At 35.5% G+C, this 18,825-nt stretch overlaps 1 protein-coding gene across 1 annotated transcript in view; it reads left to right on the forward strand.

Annotated features, from left to right (window-relative positions):
* The window catches only part of GABRA3 (gamma-aminobutyric acid type A receptor subunit alpha3), a gene marked incomplete at both ends in the record, with an annotated part of 136,867 nt that overhangs the window by 78,025 nt on the left and 40,017 nt on the right, over window positions 1–18,825 (forward strand). Inside the window, one exon of the mRNA XM_081222527.1 lies at window positions 5,055–5,137. Within this exon, the coding sequence (XP_081078653.1) occupies window positions 5,055–5,137 (83 nt within the window). The remainder of the gene's footprint in view (window positions 1–5,054; window positions 5,138–18,825) is intronic.

An 18,825-nucleotide genomic window follows, 5' to 3' on the forward strand; every position in this document is an offset into this window, starting at 1 on the left:
CTCGTCAATAGTTTTTAGTCACATCTTATTTTTTTTCCTGAGACATATTGCCTTTTAACACATTATATAGTTTACTTATTTTACTTGTTTCTTTGTTGTCTTCCCTCAACTCAAACGTAAGCTTCAAGATGGTAACAACCTTGGTATGTTTGCTGATGTACTTATATTGCTTAGAATAATACCTGGCATATAGTACCTGATCAAAAATTATATTTGTTGGGCTTCCCTGGTGGTGCAGTGGTTGAGAGTCCACCTGCCGATGCAGGGGACATGGGTTCGTGCCCTGGTCCGGGAAGATCCCACATGCCACGGAGCGGCTAGGCCTGTGAGCCATGGCTGCTGAGCCTGCGCATCCGGAGCCTGTGCTCTGCAATGGGAGAGGCCACAACAGTGAGAGGCCCATGTACCACACACACACAAAAAAATTGTTGAGTGAAACAATTAGAAAACTTTTAGTCAGCTCTATCCCAGACTTGTTGGGTTATTTGAGAAATGTTCTTCCCTTCTGCTTTATCATTTGTCAAATATATGATGGGATAAAACTGGATGCTTTCTATAAGGGTCTTTCAGTTCTGAAATTCTAGGAAAGAGGCTAGATGACCACTAAGTATAGGTTGAGATATCATGCTATTAAGGAATCATATTAAGATGCTATTTGCCTGTTGGTGCTTTGTGATGACCCAGAGGAGTGGGATAGGGAGGATGGGAGGGAGGCTCAAGAGGGAGGGGATATGGGGACACGTGTATGCATATGGCCGATCACTTTATTGTGCAACAGAAACTAACATGGTATTGTGAAGCAATTATACTCCAATAAAGTTCTATTTAAAAAAATCAAAAAAAAAGAAAGAAAGATGCTATTTGCCTGGAACCCTCGGAATACCTGAACCCTATTTGCCCGATTTATACCTCGCCTCTGCAAGGTCCCCACAGAAATACATGCTTTTAGGAAAGAAAAATCATTCGTTAGTTAATTGATTCAGTAGATATGTATTGAACACCTACAGTGTGCTAGGTACTGTGCTATGCTCCTGGCACACATCAAAGACAAAAATCCAATTTTAAAAAATCCATAGCTTTACAGTAAGGAGAAAAAAATGATGATAAATAGAAAAAATTAATTACACAGCATATTATAAGTTAGGTACTATGGGAAAAGAAAGAGCATGGTAAAGTTTACTAACCACAGTATTGATAGTAAACTGAATGGAGGTCGGGGTAGACCTCATTTACAAGATAATAAGAAAAAAAAACAAGATAGTTAAGCAAAGACTTGAAAGAGGTAGGAAAGCATACCAAGTGCAAAGGTTATGATGTAAGAGAGACTGGCATGTTGAAAGAGCAGCAAGGAAGCCAGAGTGGCTGGAACAGAGTGAGCAAGGGAGGGCATAGTAGAAGATAAGCCAGAGAGGAACAGAAGATAAGATCATGTAAGACCCTGTAAGCCACAGCAAGGACTTTGGCTTTTACTCTGTATAAGATGAGGAAATACTAGACGGCTATTGTGTAGAGAATATATTGGGTTGGACAAAAAGTTTGTTCAGGTTTTTTGTAAGATGTTATGGAAAAACACGAACGAACTTTTTGGCCAACCCAATACTATAAGGAGAAAGGGTAAAAATAGAGATACAAGTTAGGGTGCTATGGAAGTAATAAAACTTTAACTTATTACTGTGGTGGAATAAAAACCAGCTGTTGAGAAGCAAAGGGTGGGGTGACAAGGGAGCCAGGGTGCTTCAAAACATAGTGAACAGTGAAATGAGGGCAATACCTGAGGAGGGTGTGGGTATGTGTGTGCATGCATGAGGGGCTAAAAAGTACCTCCTTCCCATTTGTGTCTTTCATCCCCAAAGAAGGGGATTTCCTATATTGCCTTTTACTTCTGGTCTTTGCATAGGAATCAAAACAGGTTAAAACCTGGCTGGGACTGAGGTCCTATGATCTGATTATCACATTTTGAGGGGTCTTGGACCTTCTTTGAAAAGCTAACTGAAGACTACTTACTGTACAGTAGATCTCTAAGACTCCTTCATCTTGTATAAGTGAAACGTATTACCCTTTCACTAATACCTCCACTTTCACTCCAGTTCCTGGCAACCACCATTCTATTCTCTGCTTTATAAGTTTGACTATTTTAGATTCCACATATAAGTGAAATCCTACAGTATTTGACTTTGTCTGGCTTATTTCACTTAGCATAATGTCCTCCAAGTTAATCAATGTTGTTGCAAATGGTAGGATTTCCTTCTTTTTTAAGGCTGGATAATATTACATTGTATGTATATACATGTTCTTATCCATTCATCAGTTGATGGACACCTAGTTTGCTTACATGTCTTTGCTATTGTGAATAATTTTGCAATAAACATGGGAGTGCAGACATCTCTTTGAGATCCTGATTTCAATTTCTTTGGATATATATACCCAGAAGTAGGATTGCTGGATCCTATGGTAGTTCTATTTTTAATTTTTAGGAGCCTCCATGCTATTTTCCATAGGAGCTGCACCAATTTATATTCTCACTAAGAGTGCACTAGGGTTCCCTTTTCTCCATATCCTCGCCAACACTTGTTATCTCTTATCTTTTTTGATAATAGCCATTCTAACAGATGTGAGGTGATACCTCATTATGGTTTTGATCTGCATTTCCCTGATGAGTAGTGATGTTGAGCACCTTTTCATACCTGTGGCCACTTGTATGTCTTCTTTGGAGTAATGTCCATTCCAGCTAATTAAAAATACTGTGTTGAATACTTAAAACTTACTAAGTGGGCAGATTTTATGTTAAGTGTTTTTGTCACAAAAATCATAATAATTTAATAACAATAAAATAAAAGAGGGTGGAAGGAAAGTTTTGAAGGGGATGGATCTGTTTATGGCATAGATTGTGGTGATGAGTCTATTAGCCTGAGTGTAGTCAGGATGCTTGATGCTGCAGAAAAAGCTTGAAGGGTCTTGAAAGTTGTAACAAGGAGGAGGGAAGGCAAGAAGAGAAGACAGTATGATGCAGTTGTTCAGAGAGCATTAGGATGCATTTAAGAACCAAGGAAAAGAGCATAGCATAATTTGGCTTGTGAAGTACCCCACCCCAACCAACATCTGCTTTCTCATCGCTGCTGTATGCTTAGGTGGGATGGGCAAGAAGAGGATGGGAAGGAAGATAGGAAAGTTATTATAAATCAGTTCTGCTCCTAAGCAGAAATCAATACCTTTTGCACCTTGCTTTGATTATCTATTTGTTATGGTTTTATTTGCCATGTCCCTAGGACAGCTGGGTAGACATAAAGTAATTTCCCCTTGGCATTACTCATAAGACGCAGTATCTTGGAAATACTGATATAAGTGGAGAGAAGGAACACAATTTTCTTTATTAAACCCTCATGAAATCTTTTAATTATCCAACAGGAGCAAACTTCTCAGTGAAAGACATTTCTCTTATATCAGATTCTTTGAGTCATGAAACCCCCTATTTATGCCTTAAGAATAAAGGGTAGATTGGTAGGGTATTGCAGGTGACTTGGGAATGGAGCTTTTGTCCAAGACACATGGGAATTTTTATAAATATCCAAGGGATTAGTTAGAGCTGCAAAGACACTTGCCATCTACTTCTCACCTGTTACTGTTTAGATAAGGAAATGGAAAATAAGATATGGGTAAATATTTGCTGAAGGGCACACACTTGGTTTCTGTCTTCCAGCCTAGGGTTCTTGCTAATAAACACCTGAGCATGTTTGCTTTAGTCAGCCTGCTTTGAGCAATATCTACTACTACTACTCTGATCATTTATGAGGTGTCACACATTTATCATGTTTAAGAATTAGCCAGGATTGGAGATTCTTGCCAGTTGGCCACCTAAAGCTCCAAGAGGATAGCAGAGATTGAATCCAATATAACCAGGAGGTATACAGGTTAGCTAGAAATAGCTCATCAGAGTTAAGTGTCAAATAATTCAGAATTTTTGCTGTGTGAGTCCCATTTACACATAGCAGGCTACTTTCTAGGCCAAAGAAAGTTGAGGCTCAAAAATATCTGCAGGAAAACAGAGGGGAAACTTTGGAATAGATTATTTAGACAGACTGATGCAGAAGAATGAGTATGTAGGCATGGCAAGTCGTACCCTATCCAGATTTCCACTGAGGGATCCATGAACAGTCTCTCCAACATGTTGTCCCTATTAAGAGAACATGAGCTCTTCAGACTTGACCTCTGAGGTTTTTGATGCCCTCCATAAACTTTGTAATTTTTTTCTGGCCAGCTACTGTGTGTGTGTGTGTACATGTACAAGTGTGTGTATGTATTCTTGAAGAACCATCTTCTTAAACAAAGCTATAGCAGTTGCTGTAAGCAGCAGAGCCATCTTTTATGCTTGTTTATTATCAGGTTAAAGATATTCTTTCTAGGGACTTCTCTGGTGGTGCAGTGGTTAAGACTCCACGCTCCCAATGCAGGGGGCCTGGGTTCGATCCCTGGTCAGGGAACTAGATCCCACATGCATACTGCAACTAAGAGTTCACATGCCACAAGTAAGGAGCCCACGAACTGAAACTAATGAGCCCGCCTACTGCAACTAAGATCTGGCGCAACCAAATAAATAAATATAAAAAGAAAGATATTCTTTCTATACATTTCTCCTCTCCAGTGCAGTCTCTAAATTGTTTAACTCACATGATAGCCTGCTGAGGAGAATTATTTCAGAAATAATTAAACTGCTCTCAGGAGTGAATGAGTCAGTACCTGGTGTTTCCAGACTTCTTAGGTGGTGAAGTAGCTAAGGGAGCTCAGTTAGGGTACACAAATGATATGTGTTTTCCTAAAGGTGGTAAGGTGGGATTTATATGTGATCTAAAAATCTAATATTGAATGCTACTTTGAGATGCTATCTAGTTCATTTAATCCATCCCTTGTGTTCATAAAGTCTTGGATCACAGTGAACCTAAACAAATAAAATCCCATTATTCTTAGCAGCACTCCATTGCTGGTGAACGAGAACTCAGCTCCATGTTTAATACCATTCATTTTAGCTTGATGTCATGTTCTGCTGTTCTTCCTTTTAGGTTAACCATTCATGCCGAGTGTCCCATGCATTTGGAAGATTTTCCTATGGATGTGCATGCCTGCCCACTGAAGTTTGGCAGCTGTATGTATTTTCTCACTTTCTGTTTGCCTTATCTTTTTCCAAAAGAAACAGAATATTTCCTACTCTGTCCCTTAGTAGTTTCAAAAGCTGAGACCTTTAATTCAGGCTGGTATGTGAGTGAGGAAGGGGAGTGGGGTGGAGTAGTACTAACTGATCAGGAGGAGATTTAACCTTTAACAGTTTTCCTTCTAGACAGGAAACCTTATTTCACCATTTTAGACTAATTTGTCTTTCATTATATTAAAACATTAACATCTGTTTCCTAAATTATCCAGAAGACAAACCAAGATAGAACTAATATAAAGTACAATAGTAGCTTCCTAAAGGCAAGATCCCTCAAACAGAATGTGTTTGTATTTTTGAAATGCCTAGTCTACCTGCATCCTCATATACTGTAGTTCTATCTAATTCCCTACAGTAAATGGTAGACAGGAAGAGATTCTAGAAATTTCCTCATTTTTAGAGAGTACTGCCTTTGCCAGTAGCTGTAAATCTGGCAGAGAAATGGATAGATACATAGCCTATTTTCAAATGAATTAGAAAAATCAAAATTGAGTAGACTTAGAGTGAGTTTCTGACTAAGAATTTCAGAGTGAGTTTCATTTGGGAGTCATCAGAGCAATATATCAAGGTCTGTGTTGATCATCTCTAAATTAGATTTATCTCTGTATTTTGAAGTAGAAAGTGCGTTTGAAAAGACCCAAATAATTGTGTGTGACATACTTTTTCAATCATTGTCAAATATTTACAGATTGTCTCCCATGGGCCAGGCTCTATTCTAGGAGCTTGGAATGTATCCATGAATAAAACAAAGACCTGCCCGTATGGAGCTTACACTGTAGAGGACAGAGTGATGGCAAAAGAGAAAACAAACACTAGATGAAAAAGTAAAGTATAAAGTATGTTGTAAAATGAGAAGCACCATGAGAAGACATAAAAGTAGTACAGAATAAGGTGGGGTCAGTCATATCTAGGTGGAAGATGAGCATTGCCATTGAAATTTAAAATAGAGTAATCAGCATAGGCCTCTTTGAAAAAGTGATATTTGGGCAGAAATTTTGAGGAGGTAAAAGGTTTAACAAGGCAGATATTTGAGGAAATAATACTCTAGTTAGAGGGAACAGCCAGGGAGTCAGAAAAGTATATCAGATACGAGATCAAAGAGGGGATCATGTCATCTAAGTATTGAAGAACACTAAAAGGCTTTGAATTTTATTCTGAGGGAAAATGGGGAGTGATTGGAATATTTTGAAGAAAATAATTATGTTATCTGATTTATGGTTTTTAAAGAATCATTATGGATACTCTGTTAAAAATATAAGTATGAGAAAGATAGAAGCAGGGAGTCCAATTAATAGGTTATTGCAGTATTTCAGATTAGAGATGATAATGGCTCAGCTAAGAGTGATAGTGGCATAAGTGGTAAGAAGTAATTTGATTCTGGATATATTGTGAAGGACAATCCCAGAGGATCCTCCAATGAATTAGTTGTGGAATATTAGAAAAAGAGAGAACTCAAGGGTGACTTGTAGATTTCTGTCCTAATGGATTTACTATCAAATTAGATGAGTATTACTTCCATTCTGGGTAGGATAGAGTTGTTTGTGGATAAACAATGCTCCCCTCATGAAAAATTAGGAGACCCAGAACTGTTGAGCAATAAGGATTGAAGAGGCTAAAATTCTGGAGAAAGGGTAGAACCTCTCACAGATGAATCTGTGACCTGTAACTTCTTCATTCTTGGTGGTACTTGCCATTTCTGGCCATGGATTGCAACTTGGAATTCAAGTTTGGCCTTGGGCATAGGGCTGCTGCTGGATGATATTTTTTTAAAGTAATAATTCTGATGGTCACACAACACTAAAGTGATAAAAGTAGAGATCTAAGAGATCTCAGCCTCTTGACTGATACCCCTCTCAATACAATTGCTGAATTTTGAATTTGCACAAAGTATAATAACTAATATGAAAACCTTTGGAAAGTAGAGCTGGCTTTCCTACAGTCTCCCAATGCTATAAAAAAGATGACATGCTAGGCTATCCATTTAAAACCCTGGAGAAGCTATGTCCTAAATATAAGAGAATATCAGAGACAGACTAAGTTTAACCAAAACCATAACACAGCTCAGTGCCTTATGGGATTAAGGTGATAATTATCCCACACTATCTGCCTAACAAATGAAAGAATGAAGTCTCTCTGGTGGAAGTCAACATCATCTGAAAACTCTATATTTTTATTACACAATGTCTGGAATTCAATAAAAAATCATTAGGCATACCAATAGGCAGGATCATGTGATCTAAAACCAAGATCCAAACCCAAAACCAGAATATGAAAACAGACCTACAGGTGATTCAGATATCAGGTTGTGGATAAGGACTTTTAAAAACTATGGTTAATATGTTCAAGAAAAAATGGAAAAGATGAATAAAATAGATAAAAGATAGGGAATTTCAACAGAAAATTGGAATCTATAAAGGAGAATAAATTAGAAATTAGTTATGGAAAAGTACAATATCAAAAATTCAGAATTCAAATGGTGGATTTAATAAGTAGAAGACAGGATTAGAGATCTTAAAAATAGATAGAAAATGGCAAAACTGAAGTACAGAGAGACAAAAATACAGAAAAGAGTAAATAAATATGTGGGACACAGTAAAATATATTGTCATGTGTAATTTTGTAGAAGAAAAACAGGAAGAGAAATGAGCAAAAGCAATCATTAAGTGGCTAAAGGCCAGTCATTCTTAAAACTGATGAAAGTTATCAATCCAAAGATTCAAGAAATTGGTAAACACCAAGCAGGATAAATACAAAGAAAACAACACTGAATCTAAAGTTTAAATAGAAATATAAAAGTGCCAAAAATAGCTAAGACAATCTTGAAAAAGACAAAGCTGGAGAGTTTACAATCAGAGTTTACAATCAAATCAAATCCAATACCAGATAAGAAGACTTATTTTAAAGTGTTAAAGCTTTGGTATACTTTAAAGCAATATGTATTATTGTTGCAAAGATAGAAAAATAGACTAATGGGGCATAACAGAAAGTACACACACACACACACACACAGAGGTGGGGGGGCTTTATCTCTCTCATACACAAAAATTAATTCCAGATGGGTTACAAATCTAAATGTGAAAAGGTGAAAGGTTAAACAATAAAGCTTTTAGAAGAAAACATAAGAGAATACCTTTTATGATATTAGAAGAGATATAAATTACTTAAACAGGACATAGAATAGCACTAACCACAAAGGTAAAAGAGGATGACTTGGAATATGTTAAAAATTGAGAAATTCTCTTTTTCAAAAGATAATGGTGAAAAGGCAAGCCATAGAGTGGGAGAAAATATTTGCGTTGCATGCACATGACAAATTACTCAAATCCATAATTATTGATATCCCCTACAAGTCTATAAGTAGTAGTCAGAAACCTCAAATGAAAAAAAAAGGCCCAAGTGTTGAACAGTCACCTTATAAAACAGGGTTTTCCAAGCACCCACATAAAGTGATCAATTACATTAGTCAGCAGGGAAATGCAAATTACAGTCCAGAGAATATTACTCCACACCCACTAGAATAACTAAAGTGCATTGCTGATAGGAATGTAAATTTGTACAAAGCTTTTGGGAAGTTGTTTGGTGGTATCTACTAGTGCTGGACATACATGTATCATATAGCCTAACATCTCTAGTCCTGAGTATATTTCCAAACATAAATCAGTACTTATGTCTACCAAAGGCATATAATGAATGTTCATAGCAGAGCTAATTTTAGTAGACTTGATACTACCCTAATGTCCATCAAAATGGATTAAAAATCTGTGACAAAGAAATTAACACAACATTGTAAATCAACTATACTTCAATAAAAATATCTGTGACATATTCATACAATGGAATACTATACAAGAATGACAAGCATATTATACTCAACAACTCAGTCTGGATGAGGTCACAGGTTTAATGCTGAGTGAAAGCCAGACACATCTATGTATATAGTGTATGATTCCATTTATGTCATATATAAAAATAGGCAAAACTAATATGTGGTGTTAGAAGTCTTTAATATTTCATCCATCATTGCTATTGGTAGTATTTCCAAATTTCTATCATATTAAACTGTGGAAATCAGGAATAAGAGTTGGAATTCCCAAGAATTTCATAAATTAAATGTTATTCATAAAACACTTCAGACTTTCATGCTCTTTGCTCATTATTATGGATATACAACTTTTTAAAATAAGAAATAACAAGTTTAGAAGTATTAGCAAATGCCAGTAACATTACTATAGAAGATACTCAAACACTGGAAAACACCAGCAAATCTTATTGGGTAGTATTTGAATTAAAACATTTGGATCTCTTAGCAAGGTAACAGAACTATACAAAATCAAATGTCAAAATTGCCAGTTTAAGGGTTTATTTTGCTTCTCAAGCTTGTTATATCTTGAAAGGACACTCATATATCAAAAGATATACTATGCATATAGACTTAATATATAATTTGCAAGAATGACTTGCTATTAGCAGCATACAGGGCTACAAAGATACACTTATAATAAGCAAAATCAACGGATCCAATCAACATGTACTCCCGTGTTGATATTTAGAATTTCAATACTTTTGACTCAGTGTGCCAGCATTTCCTGTTCCTGCTTTTCACTTGACATTAGTAGATTTCTTTAAGCCAGTAATGTTTCTGTGTCTATTGTTAAGCTTTAATTCTTATAGTAGAATTATAATACATTTTCCATTTTGCTGATTTCTCAACTATTTTTCTCAGTATTTGAAATTCAGAAAAAAATATGTAAATTTCCCAACAAATGCCAGGAAGGAATTTACACATAGAAACGATAGTCAGGATAATGGTTACACCTGATGGGGGTCATGCTTGATAAGGGACACAACTAGTGCTTCTGGGTGCTGATTATATGGAATGTAAGTCTGGGGTTCAGAAAAGGTATCTGGACTAGAGATTTAATTCAGGTTTCATCCATATAGATGATACTTAAGCCATAAAGCTGGAGAAGTCATCTACAACATTTAGAGGCTAAAGAGAAGAGAATAACTCAGTAGATGTGAAGGATAGGATAGCTGAAGCATGAGGAAACTTCAGGGAACATATTGTCCAGGAAACCAAATAAAGTACATTAAGAAGGAGAGAGTGGTTTAAATTCTTAAGTGGGCAGTTAAAGTTAACCTTAAAATCTCTAATAAGGAAACAATTCTGGAGTGGTGAAGTGAGAACTTCTGAAAATCCACTCTTCCATAAAAGCAGCAAGAACATTTTCAAAAATTGGCAAAATAAACTTTCTCTCCAAACTCTAACCAAAGGCTCACAAAAATCTGAGGATTGTTAGTCAAGAAAAATGGCTGATTCTCAGTAAGGCCAGAGAACTCTGTTCCCATCCTCTTTACCCCCACTCTGTAGAAGCCTGGAAGATTTTATAATGACAAAATGGTCAATCCATCAGGAATATATAACAATTATAAAGATATATGCACCTAATCATAGAACCCCAAAATACATGGAGCAAAACTGACAAGAATTGAAAGGAGAAAGAGACAATTCAGCAATAAAAACTGAATATTTTAATATTCCACTTCCAATAGAACAACTAGACAGAACATCAACATAGAAATAGAAGACTTGAACACACTATAAACCAACTAGATCTAGTAAACATTTATATTGTGCTCTACCAAACAATATCAGAACACACATTATTCTCAAGTGCACATGGAACATTTTCTGTGGTAGACTATATGTTAGGCCATAAAACAAGATGCAATCAGTTTAAAAGTATTGGAACCATACAAAGTGTGTTATCTAACCTCAATTGAATGAAATTAGAAATCAATAACAGAAGGGAATTTGGGAAATTCACAAATATGTTGAAATTAAATAACACACTCCTAAATAAACAGTGGCTCAAAGAAGAAATCACAAGGGAAATTAGAAAATATTTTGAAATTGGTGAAAATTATGCACAATGTAAAAACAGCCTAAAGCAGTGTTCAGAGGGAAATTTATAACTGTAAAGCCTGTATTAAAAAGAAGAACCTGACCTTCCACCTTAAGAAACTAGAAAGAGAAGAGCGAACTAAACCCAAAAGAAGCAGAAGGAAGAAAATAATAAATATTAGAGTGAAATTAAATAGAAAATAGAAAAACATTAAAGAAAATTAAATAATCTAAAAGTTGGTTCTTTGAAAAGATCAGTAAAATTGATGAACCTTTAGCTAGACTGACCAAGGGGTGTGGGGAACACAAAACACACACACACACACACAAAACAAGAGAATAATCATATTACTAAAATCATGAAAGGGGACATACTACTGACTTTACAGAAAGGAATAGGATTATACAGGAAAACTATGAGCTGCAAATTATAGGTCAACAAATTATATAGCCTAGATGAAATGGAAAAATTACTAGTAACACACAATCTACTGAAACTGACTGAGGAAAAAAATAGAAATTTTTATTGGACCTATAACAGGAGACTTAATTAGTAATTTTATAACTTCCCACAAGGAAAAACCCAGGTCCAGATGGTTTCACCATTGATTTTACCAGACAGTTAAAGAAGAATGAATATTAAGTCTTCACAAAGTCTTGTAAAATACAGAAGAGGAGGTGACATTCAGTCAGGTCAGTATCACTATGCTACCAAAACCAAAGATCACAAGAAAAGAAAAGCAAAGACAAATATTCTTTATGAATATAAACACAAAGATCTTCAACAAAATAGTAGCAAACCAAATTTTTAAAAGTTATAAATGGATTATCCATTATCTTTAAGTGGGATATATCCCAGGAATATAAAGTTGGCTTAACATCCAAAAATCAATCAATGTAATACACCATATCAGTAGAATAAAGGACAAAAACCACTTGATCATTTCGATAAATGCATAAACACATATAACTCATGCCAGAAATCCAAATTTGTCCTGACTTGCCAGTAACTAGTGCCTATAACTTACCCTGTAACTTTGGATATTTTTAAATCCTAAGTATTTGAATTAGTTATAAACGTATACAGTGTTTGTTTCCATTTTGTTTTATATGTATGCCATCCTTAGGCTGTAGTTGTTATGTTCATCAGAACTCTTGTATTTTTACTGAATATGCCCAAACCAAACTGATTATTTTTGTTTCTCTAAAACCTTCCTTTGTGTTCCCTGCCTTGGCTTAGATCCTGTATTCAGGTTGTTGTTTATCTCTTCAACCTCATCTCGTATCTCTTTGCCCTTTACATCAGCCTTCTGCCAGTTCCTAGAACTGCAAGATGTTTCCCACTTAGAAGACTTCCCACTTAGAAGACTTTGCACTTTCTGTTTTTTGTGGTTGTTTGTTTGTTTGTGGCCTGAAATATTCTCCAGCAAGCTCTGGCTTTTGCTTATTTTCCATTTTCCTGCTTAAAACCACCCCCTCAAAGGGGTTTTCTGTGATCACGGTATCTAACGAAACCCCTCCCCACTTCATAAACTCTGTTTTATTTTTTATAGCACTTATCACTGTATGATATTATCTTTATTTATTTACTTATATATTTTCTGTCTTTTTCCACTAGACTATAAGCTCAATGAAAGGATGGGACCTCAGATGTCTTATGATCTCTGTACATTAACTATCTAATATAATGTCAGTATTTGTTGAATGAGTGACTGACTTAATCAAGCAAGCTAGCAATCATTCTCTGACAGTATGAGTTCAAAGGGAATGCCTTCTCATTGGTGTTATCATGGCAGGATTGATTTTTTACTTCCCATATTCCTGGGGCTGGCACATACCAAGGCTCGAGTAACAGAAGGAGGCATTTGGCAAAGCAACTAAAGGCAAAGAGATGCTAGTGCCATCATAGCCAATACAATATATGTTGAGGGGGCCATTCTGGGAATGCTGTAGTTCTGATTGTCTGATAGATATCTTTTCTGCAGTATCCATTTCCCAAGCCACTCTACCCCTGCTCCTCCATGAAAAAAAATGAAACTGAGGAGAAGGGATAGGACTCTATGTGAGGGAATTTGAGGGCTTACAGGAACCCAAAGTTCAGGGAGGAAGGAGAGAAGAAAGAGAAGGCCTAAAGGGGAAGAGTTCTGTTCCCCAGTGGGTGAATGAATTCCATCATTAGCCAAGTGCTTGCAAAAGTTACAAACTCTGTGTCATCTAGAATCCTTCCTTAGACTTCCTCCTTTTCTTTCTTAACCATCATGAAAAGCCACCAGTTATATTCTGCCACTGAGATCTCCTCCCTATTCCACTTAATTCATCCCACTGTCTAATACTCTATATTGTGTCCTAAATGTCATTCACACCAAACATTGTGATGGCTTTTTAACTTCTGTCTTGGCTTTAGTTTCACTCTTTCTAACCAGGCATCCATACTGCAGGTTGAGCAATCTTTCCAAATTATACGTCTGGCCATATCATCTCTCTATTTCAGGCATGTCCACAAGAACTTACAGCCTATGGACTAAAACCCTTATTTCACTTTTAAAAATTTAAGTATAGTTAATTTAAAATATTATATTAGTTTCAGGTGTACAACATAGTGATTCAATATTTTAATACATTATACTTCATTTAAAGTTATTATAAATTATTGGCTATATTCCTTGTGCTGTACAGTATATCCCTGTATTTTACTTATTTTATACATAATATAGTTTGTGTCTCTTAATCACCTACCCCTATCTTGCCCTCCCCCAAGTCCCCTTCCCACTGGTAAGAACTAGTTTGTTATCTATATCTGGGAGTCTGTTTCTGTTTTCTTATATTAATTAGTTTGTTGTAATTTTTAGATTCTGTATATAAGTGATAACATACAGTATATGTCTTTCCTTATCTGACTTATTTCACTGAGCGTAATACCCTTCAAGTCCATCCATGTTGCTGTTGCAAATATCAAAATTTCATTCTTTTTTATAGTTGAGTATAGTTGAGTATTTTACCCCTCCACACACACACACACAAACACACACAATATATTGTCTTTATCCATTCATCTGTTGATGGACACTTAGCTTGCTTCCATATCTTGGCTATTGCAAATAATGCTGCTTTGAACCTTGGGGTGCAGATAATCTTTGCAAATTAATATTTTCATTTTCTGCATATATATACCCAGGAGTAGAATTCCTGGATCATATGGTAGTTCTATTTTTAGGTTTTCAAATAACCTCCATACTGTTTTCCACAGTGGCTGCACCAACTTACATTCCCACTAACATTGTACTAGTGTACTAGGTTTCCCTTTTCTCCATATCCTTGCCAAGTTTGTTATTTGTGGCCTTTTTGATGACAGCCATTATAATACATGTGAGGTGATATCTCATTGTGGTTTTGATTTGCATTTCCATGATGGTTAGGAATATTGAGCATCTTTTCATGTGACTGTTGACCATCTGTACGTCTTTGGGAAAATGTCTACTCAGGTCTTCTCCCTCTTTTTTAATAAAGTTTTTTGGGTTGTTTTTGATATTGAGTTATATGAACTGTTTATATATTTTGGATATTAACCCCTTATTGGATGTATCATTTGCAAATATTTTCTCCCATTCAGTAGGTTGTCTTTTTGTTTTGTTGATGGTTTCCTTTGCTACACAAAAGCTTTTAAGTTTAGTTAGGTCCCATTTTTTTTTACTTATCCTTTTGTTTCCTTTGCTTAAAGGGACAATCCAAAAATATACTGCTAACACTTATGTCAAAGAGTGCTCTGCCTATGTTTTCTTCTAGGAATTTTATGGTTTCTGGTCTTACATTTAGGTCTTTAATCCATTTTGAGTTTATTTTTGTATATGGTATGAGGGAGTGTTCGAATTTCATTCTTTGACATGTAGGTAGCTGTTTTCCCAGCAACATTTATTGAAGGGGCTGTCTTTTCTCCATTATGTATTCTTGCCTCCTTTGTCATAGTTTAGTTGGGCTTAAGTACGTGGGTTTATTTCTGGGCTTTCTATCCTGTTCTATTGATCTATATTTCTGTTTTTGTGCCAGTATCATACTGTTTTGATTACTGTAGCTTTGTAATACAGTCTGAAGCCAGGGATCATGACTTCAAGCTTTGTTCTTTTTTCTCAAGATTGCTTTGGCTTTTGGGGGTCTTTTGCGCTCCCATACAAATTTTAGGATTATTTGTGCTAGTTCTGTGAAAAATGTCATGGATATTTTGATAGGGATTGTATTAAATCTGTGGATTGCTTTGAGTAGTATGGACATTTTAACAATATTAAACAATTTAACTATTTTAATTCTTCCAATCTGTAAACATGGGATATCTTTCCATTTGTTTGTGTCATCTTCCATTTCCTTCATCAGTGACTTACAGTTTTCAGATTATAGGTCCTTTGCTTCCTTGGTTAAATTTATCCCTTCTTATTTTATTCCTTCCTTTACAATTTTAAATGGGATCGTTTTCTTGTTTCCTTTTTCTGATAGTTTATTATTAGTGTATAGAACAGCAACAGATTTCTGTATATTAATCTTGAAGCCTACAACTTTACTGAATTAATTTATTAGTTCTAATAGTTTTTTGGTGGAGACTTTAGCATTTTCTATGTATAGTGTCATGTCATCTGCAAAGAGTGACTGTTTTACCTCTTTCCTTCTATTATGGATGCCTTTTTTTTTCTTGTTTGATTGCTGTGGCTAGAACTTCCAATACTATGTTAAACAGAAATGGCAAGAGTGGGCATCCTTGTCTTGTTCCTGATTTTAGAGGAAAAGCTTTCAGCTTTTCACCATTGAAAACACAATGTTAGCTGTGGGGTTGTCATAGTTGGCCTTTATTATTTTGAGATCTGTTCCCTCTGTGCCTACTATTTGGAGAGTTTTTATTATAAATGGATGCTGAATTTTGTAAAATGCTTTTTCTGCATCTATTGAGATGATCATGTGGTTTTTGTCTTTCCTTTTGTTAACGTGGTATACCATGCTGATTGATTTGTGGATATTGAACCATTATTGCATCCCAGAATAATTTCCACTTGATCATGGTATATAATTGTTTTTATATATTGTTGGATTTGGTTTGCTAGTATTTTCTTGAGGATTTGTGCATCTATATTCATCAGAGATATTGGCCTGTAATTTTCTTTTCTTGTATTGTCTTTGGTTGGGCATCATGGTAATAGTGGCCTCATAGAATGAATTTGGGGATGTTCCCTCCTCTTCAATGTTCTGGAATAGTTTGAGAAGGATAGGTATTAATTCTTCTTTGTATACTTAGTAGAATTCCTTTGTGAGGCTGTCTAGTCCTGGACTTTTGTTTTTTGGGAGTTTTTTGATTACTAATTCAATTTCACTACTAGTGATCAGTCTGTTCAAATCATCTAGTTCTTTCTGACTCCATTGTGGAAGAGTGTATGTTTCTAGGAATTTATCCATTTCTTCTAGGTTGTCCAATTTGTTGGCATATATTCATAGTATTCTCTTATGATTTTTTGTATCTCTGTAATATTCATTGTAATTTCTCCTCTTTCATTTCTTATTTTGTTTATTTGCATCCTCTCTCTTTTTTTTCTTAATAAGCATAGCTTAAAGTCTTGTCAATTTTATTTATCTTTTCAAAAACCCAGCTCTTGTTTTCATTGATCCTTTCTATTGTTGTGGGGTTGTTTTGTTTTTTTTTTTGATCTCTACTTCATTTTTTCCCCCCTGATCTTTATAATTTCCTTCCTTCTGCTGACTCTGGACTTACTTTGTTCTTCTTTTTCTAATTCCTTTAGATGGTAGGTTAGGTTGTTTATTTGAGATTTTTCTTGTTTCCTGACATAAGCTTCTATTGCCATAAACTTCCCTCTTAGAACTGCATTTGCTGCATCCCATAGCTTTTTGAATGTTGTGCTTTCATTTCATTTGTTTCAAGGTATTTTCTGATTTCCCCTCTGATTTTTTTCGTTAGCCCATTGGTTTTTTAGTAGCATGATGTTTAGCATCTACATGTTTGTGTTTTCTCCATTTTTCTTCCTATAACTGATTTCTAGTTTCATATTTTGTGGTCAAAAAAGATGCTTGATATAAAACCTATCTTCTTAAATTTATTGAAACTTGCTTTGTGGCCAGAATGTGATCTATCCTGGAGAACTTCCATGTGCACAGAAAAGAATGTATATTCAGATGTTTTTGGACACAATGTCCTTTAAATATCTATTAAGTCCAACTGGTCTAATGTGTCATTTAAGGCCATAAAACCCTTATTTCTTGGTGTGGGCAATTAAGATATTTTATAATATAACCTCAGCTTCCTTTTAGCCTGTAAGTCCAGGGGTATCATTAATTCCCTTAACACTCCATGCTCTCATATGGATTTTTGCCTTTGCTGTGTTGTTCTTTGGCTAGGGAAGTCCTTCTATCACCTACTAAATGTGACCTCACCTTCTGAGTATCACCCAGTTTATGAATCATTCTCTAACACTACACTCTAAGCAGAATCAATAGAGCCTCCTTCTGGTTTCACTTAACACTTGTTTTTGTTTCATTAGTGTGCATACATCTAATGTTTAGGTTTGTGCTATAACTATTGTGCAAGGTCTGTCTCCATCAATAGATTTTGGGCATACTGGTGGTGCTCACTGTGCCTTATTAACCTTTTTTACAAATATGGGGTCAGGCTGTGAGCAGACAATCAAGTAGTTTTCAATTTGTTTTTTGAATATATTTCTCCCTCTTCCTTCTCTTCCTTTAGTAGTTTTTGCCTTTCCTGATTTGACCTCCAACAAATGAGAAGAAAATATTTTTTCCTCCTTTTGATTTTTGTCAAAGAAATGAAACCATTGCTTTTTGCATAAAACAAGTTGGCACTCTAAGCCCAGTGAAGTTTCTAAGGAACTGGTAGATGCACAATTTATTGTCAAATCTGTACTACAACATGCTAGGATTTTTAGGGCTAATATTCAGGATTGTATGCTCAAGGTACTCAGTTTAAGTTAAGAGATTCAGCAAGAAATTCCTTTTCTTTCTTGGGGGTGGATAATATCTTCCATCACCTACCCCTTCCCAGAACAGAACTATTCTAATTTCCATTGTCAAACTCTTGGGTATATTGGGCAGAACACTGCTTTGTCCTTTAACCATAGGGAGTTACAACCACTTGAATGGCAAAGATAAGAAGACATATACAAAAACAAGAAGAACTACAGTCCTGCAGCCTGTGGAACAAAAACCACATTCACAGAAAGATAGACAAGATGAAAAGGCAGAGGGCTATCTACCAGATGAAGGAATAAGATAAAACCCCAGAAAAACAACTAAATGAAGTGGATATAAGCAACCTTCCAGAAAAATAATTCAGAATAATGATAGTGAAGATGATCCAGGACCTCGGAAAAAGAATGGAGGAAAAGATCGAGAAGATGCAAGAAATGTTTAACAAAGACCTAGAAGAATTAAAGAACAAACAAATAGAGATGAACAATACAATAACTGAAATGAAAACTACACTAGAAAGAATCAATAGCAGAATAACTGAGGCAGAAAAACAGATAAGTGACCTGGAAGACAGAATGGTGGAATTCACTGCTGCGGAACAGAATAAACAAAAAAGAATGAAAAGAAATGAAGACAGCCTAAGAGACCTCTGGGACAACATTAAACACAACAACATTTGCATTATAGGGGTCCCAGAAGGAGAAGAGAGATAGAAAGGACCTGAGAAAATATTTGAAGAGATTAT

The sequence above is a fragment of the Mesoplodon bidens genome, assembly GCF_964165515.1.
Source record: "Mesoplodon bidens genome assembly, chromosome: X".
Classification (NCBI taxonomy): Eukaryota; Metazoa; Chordata; class Mammalia; order Artiodactyla; family Ziphiidae; genus Mesoplodon; species Mesoplodon bidens.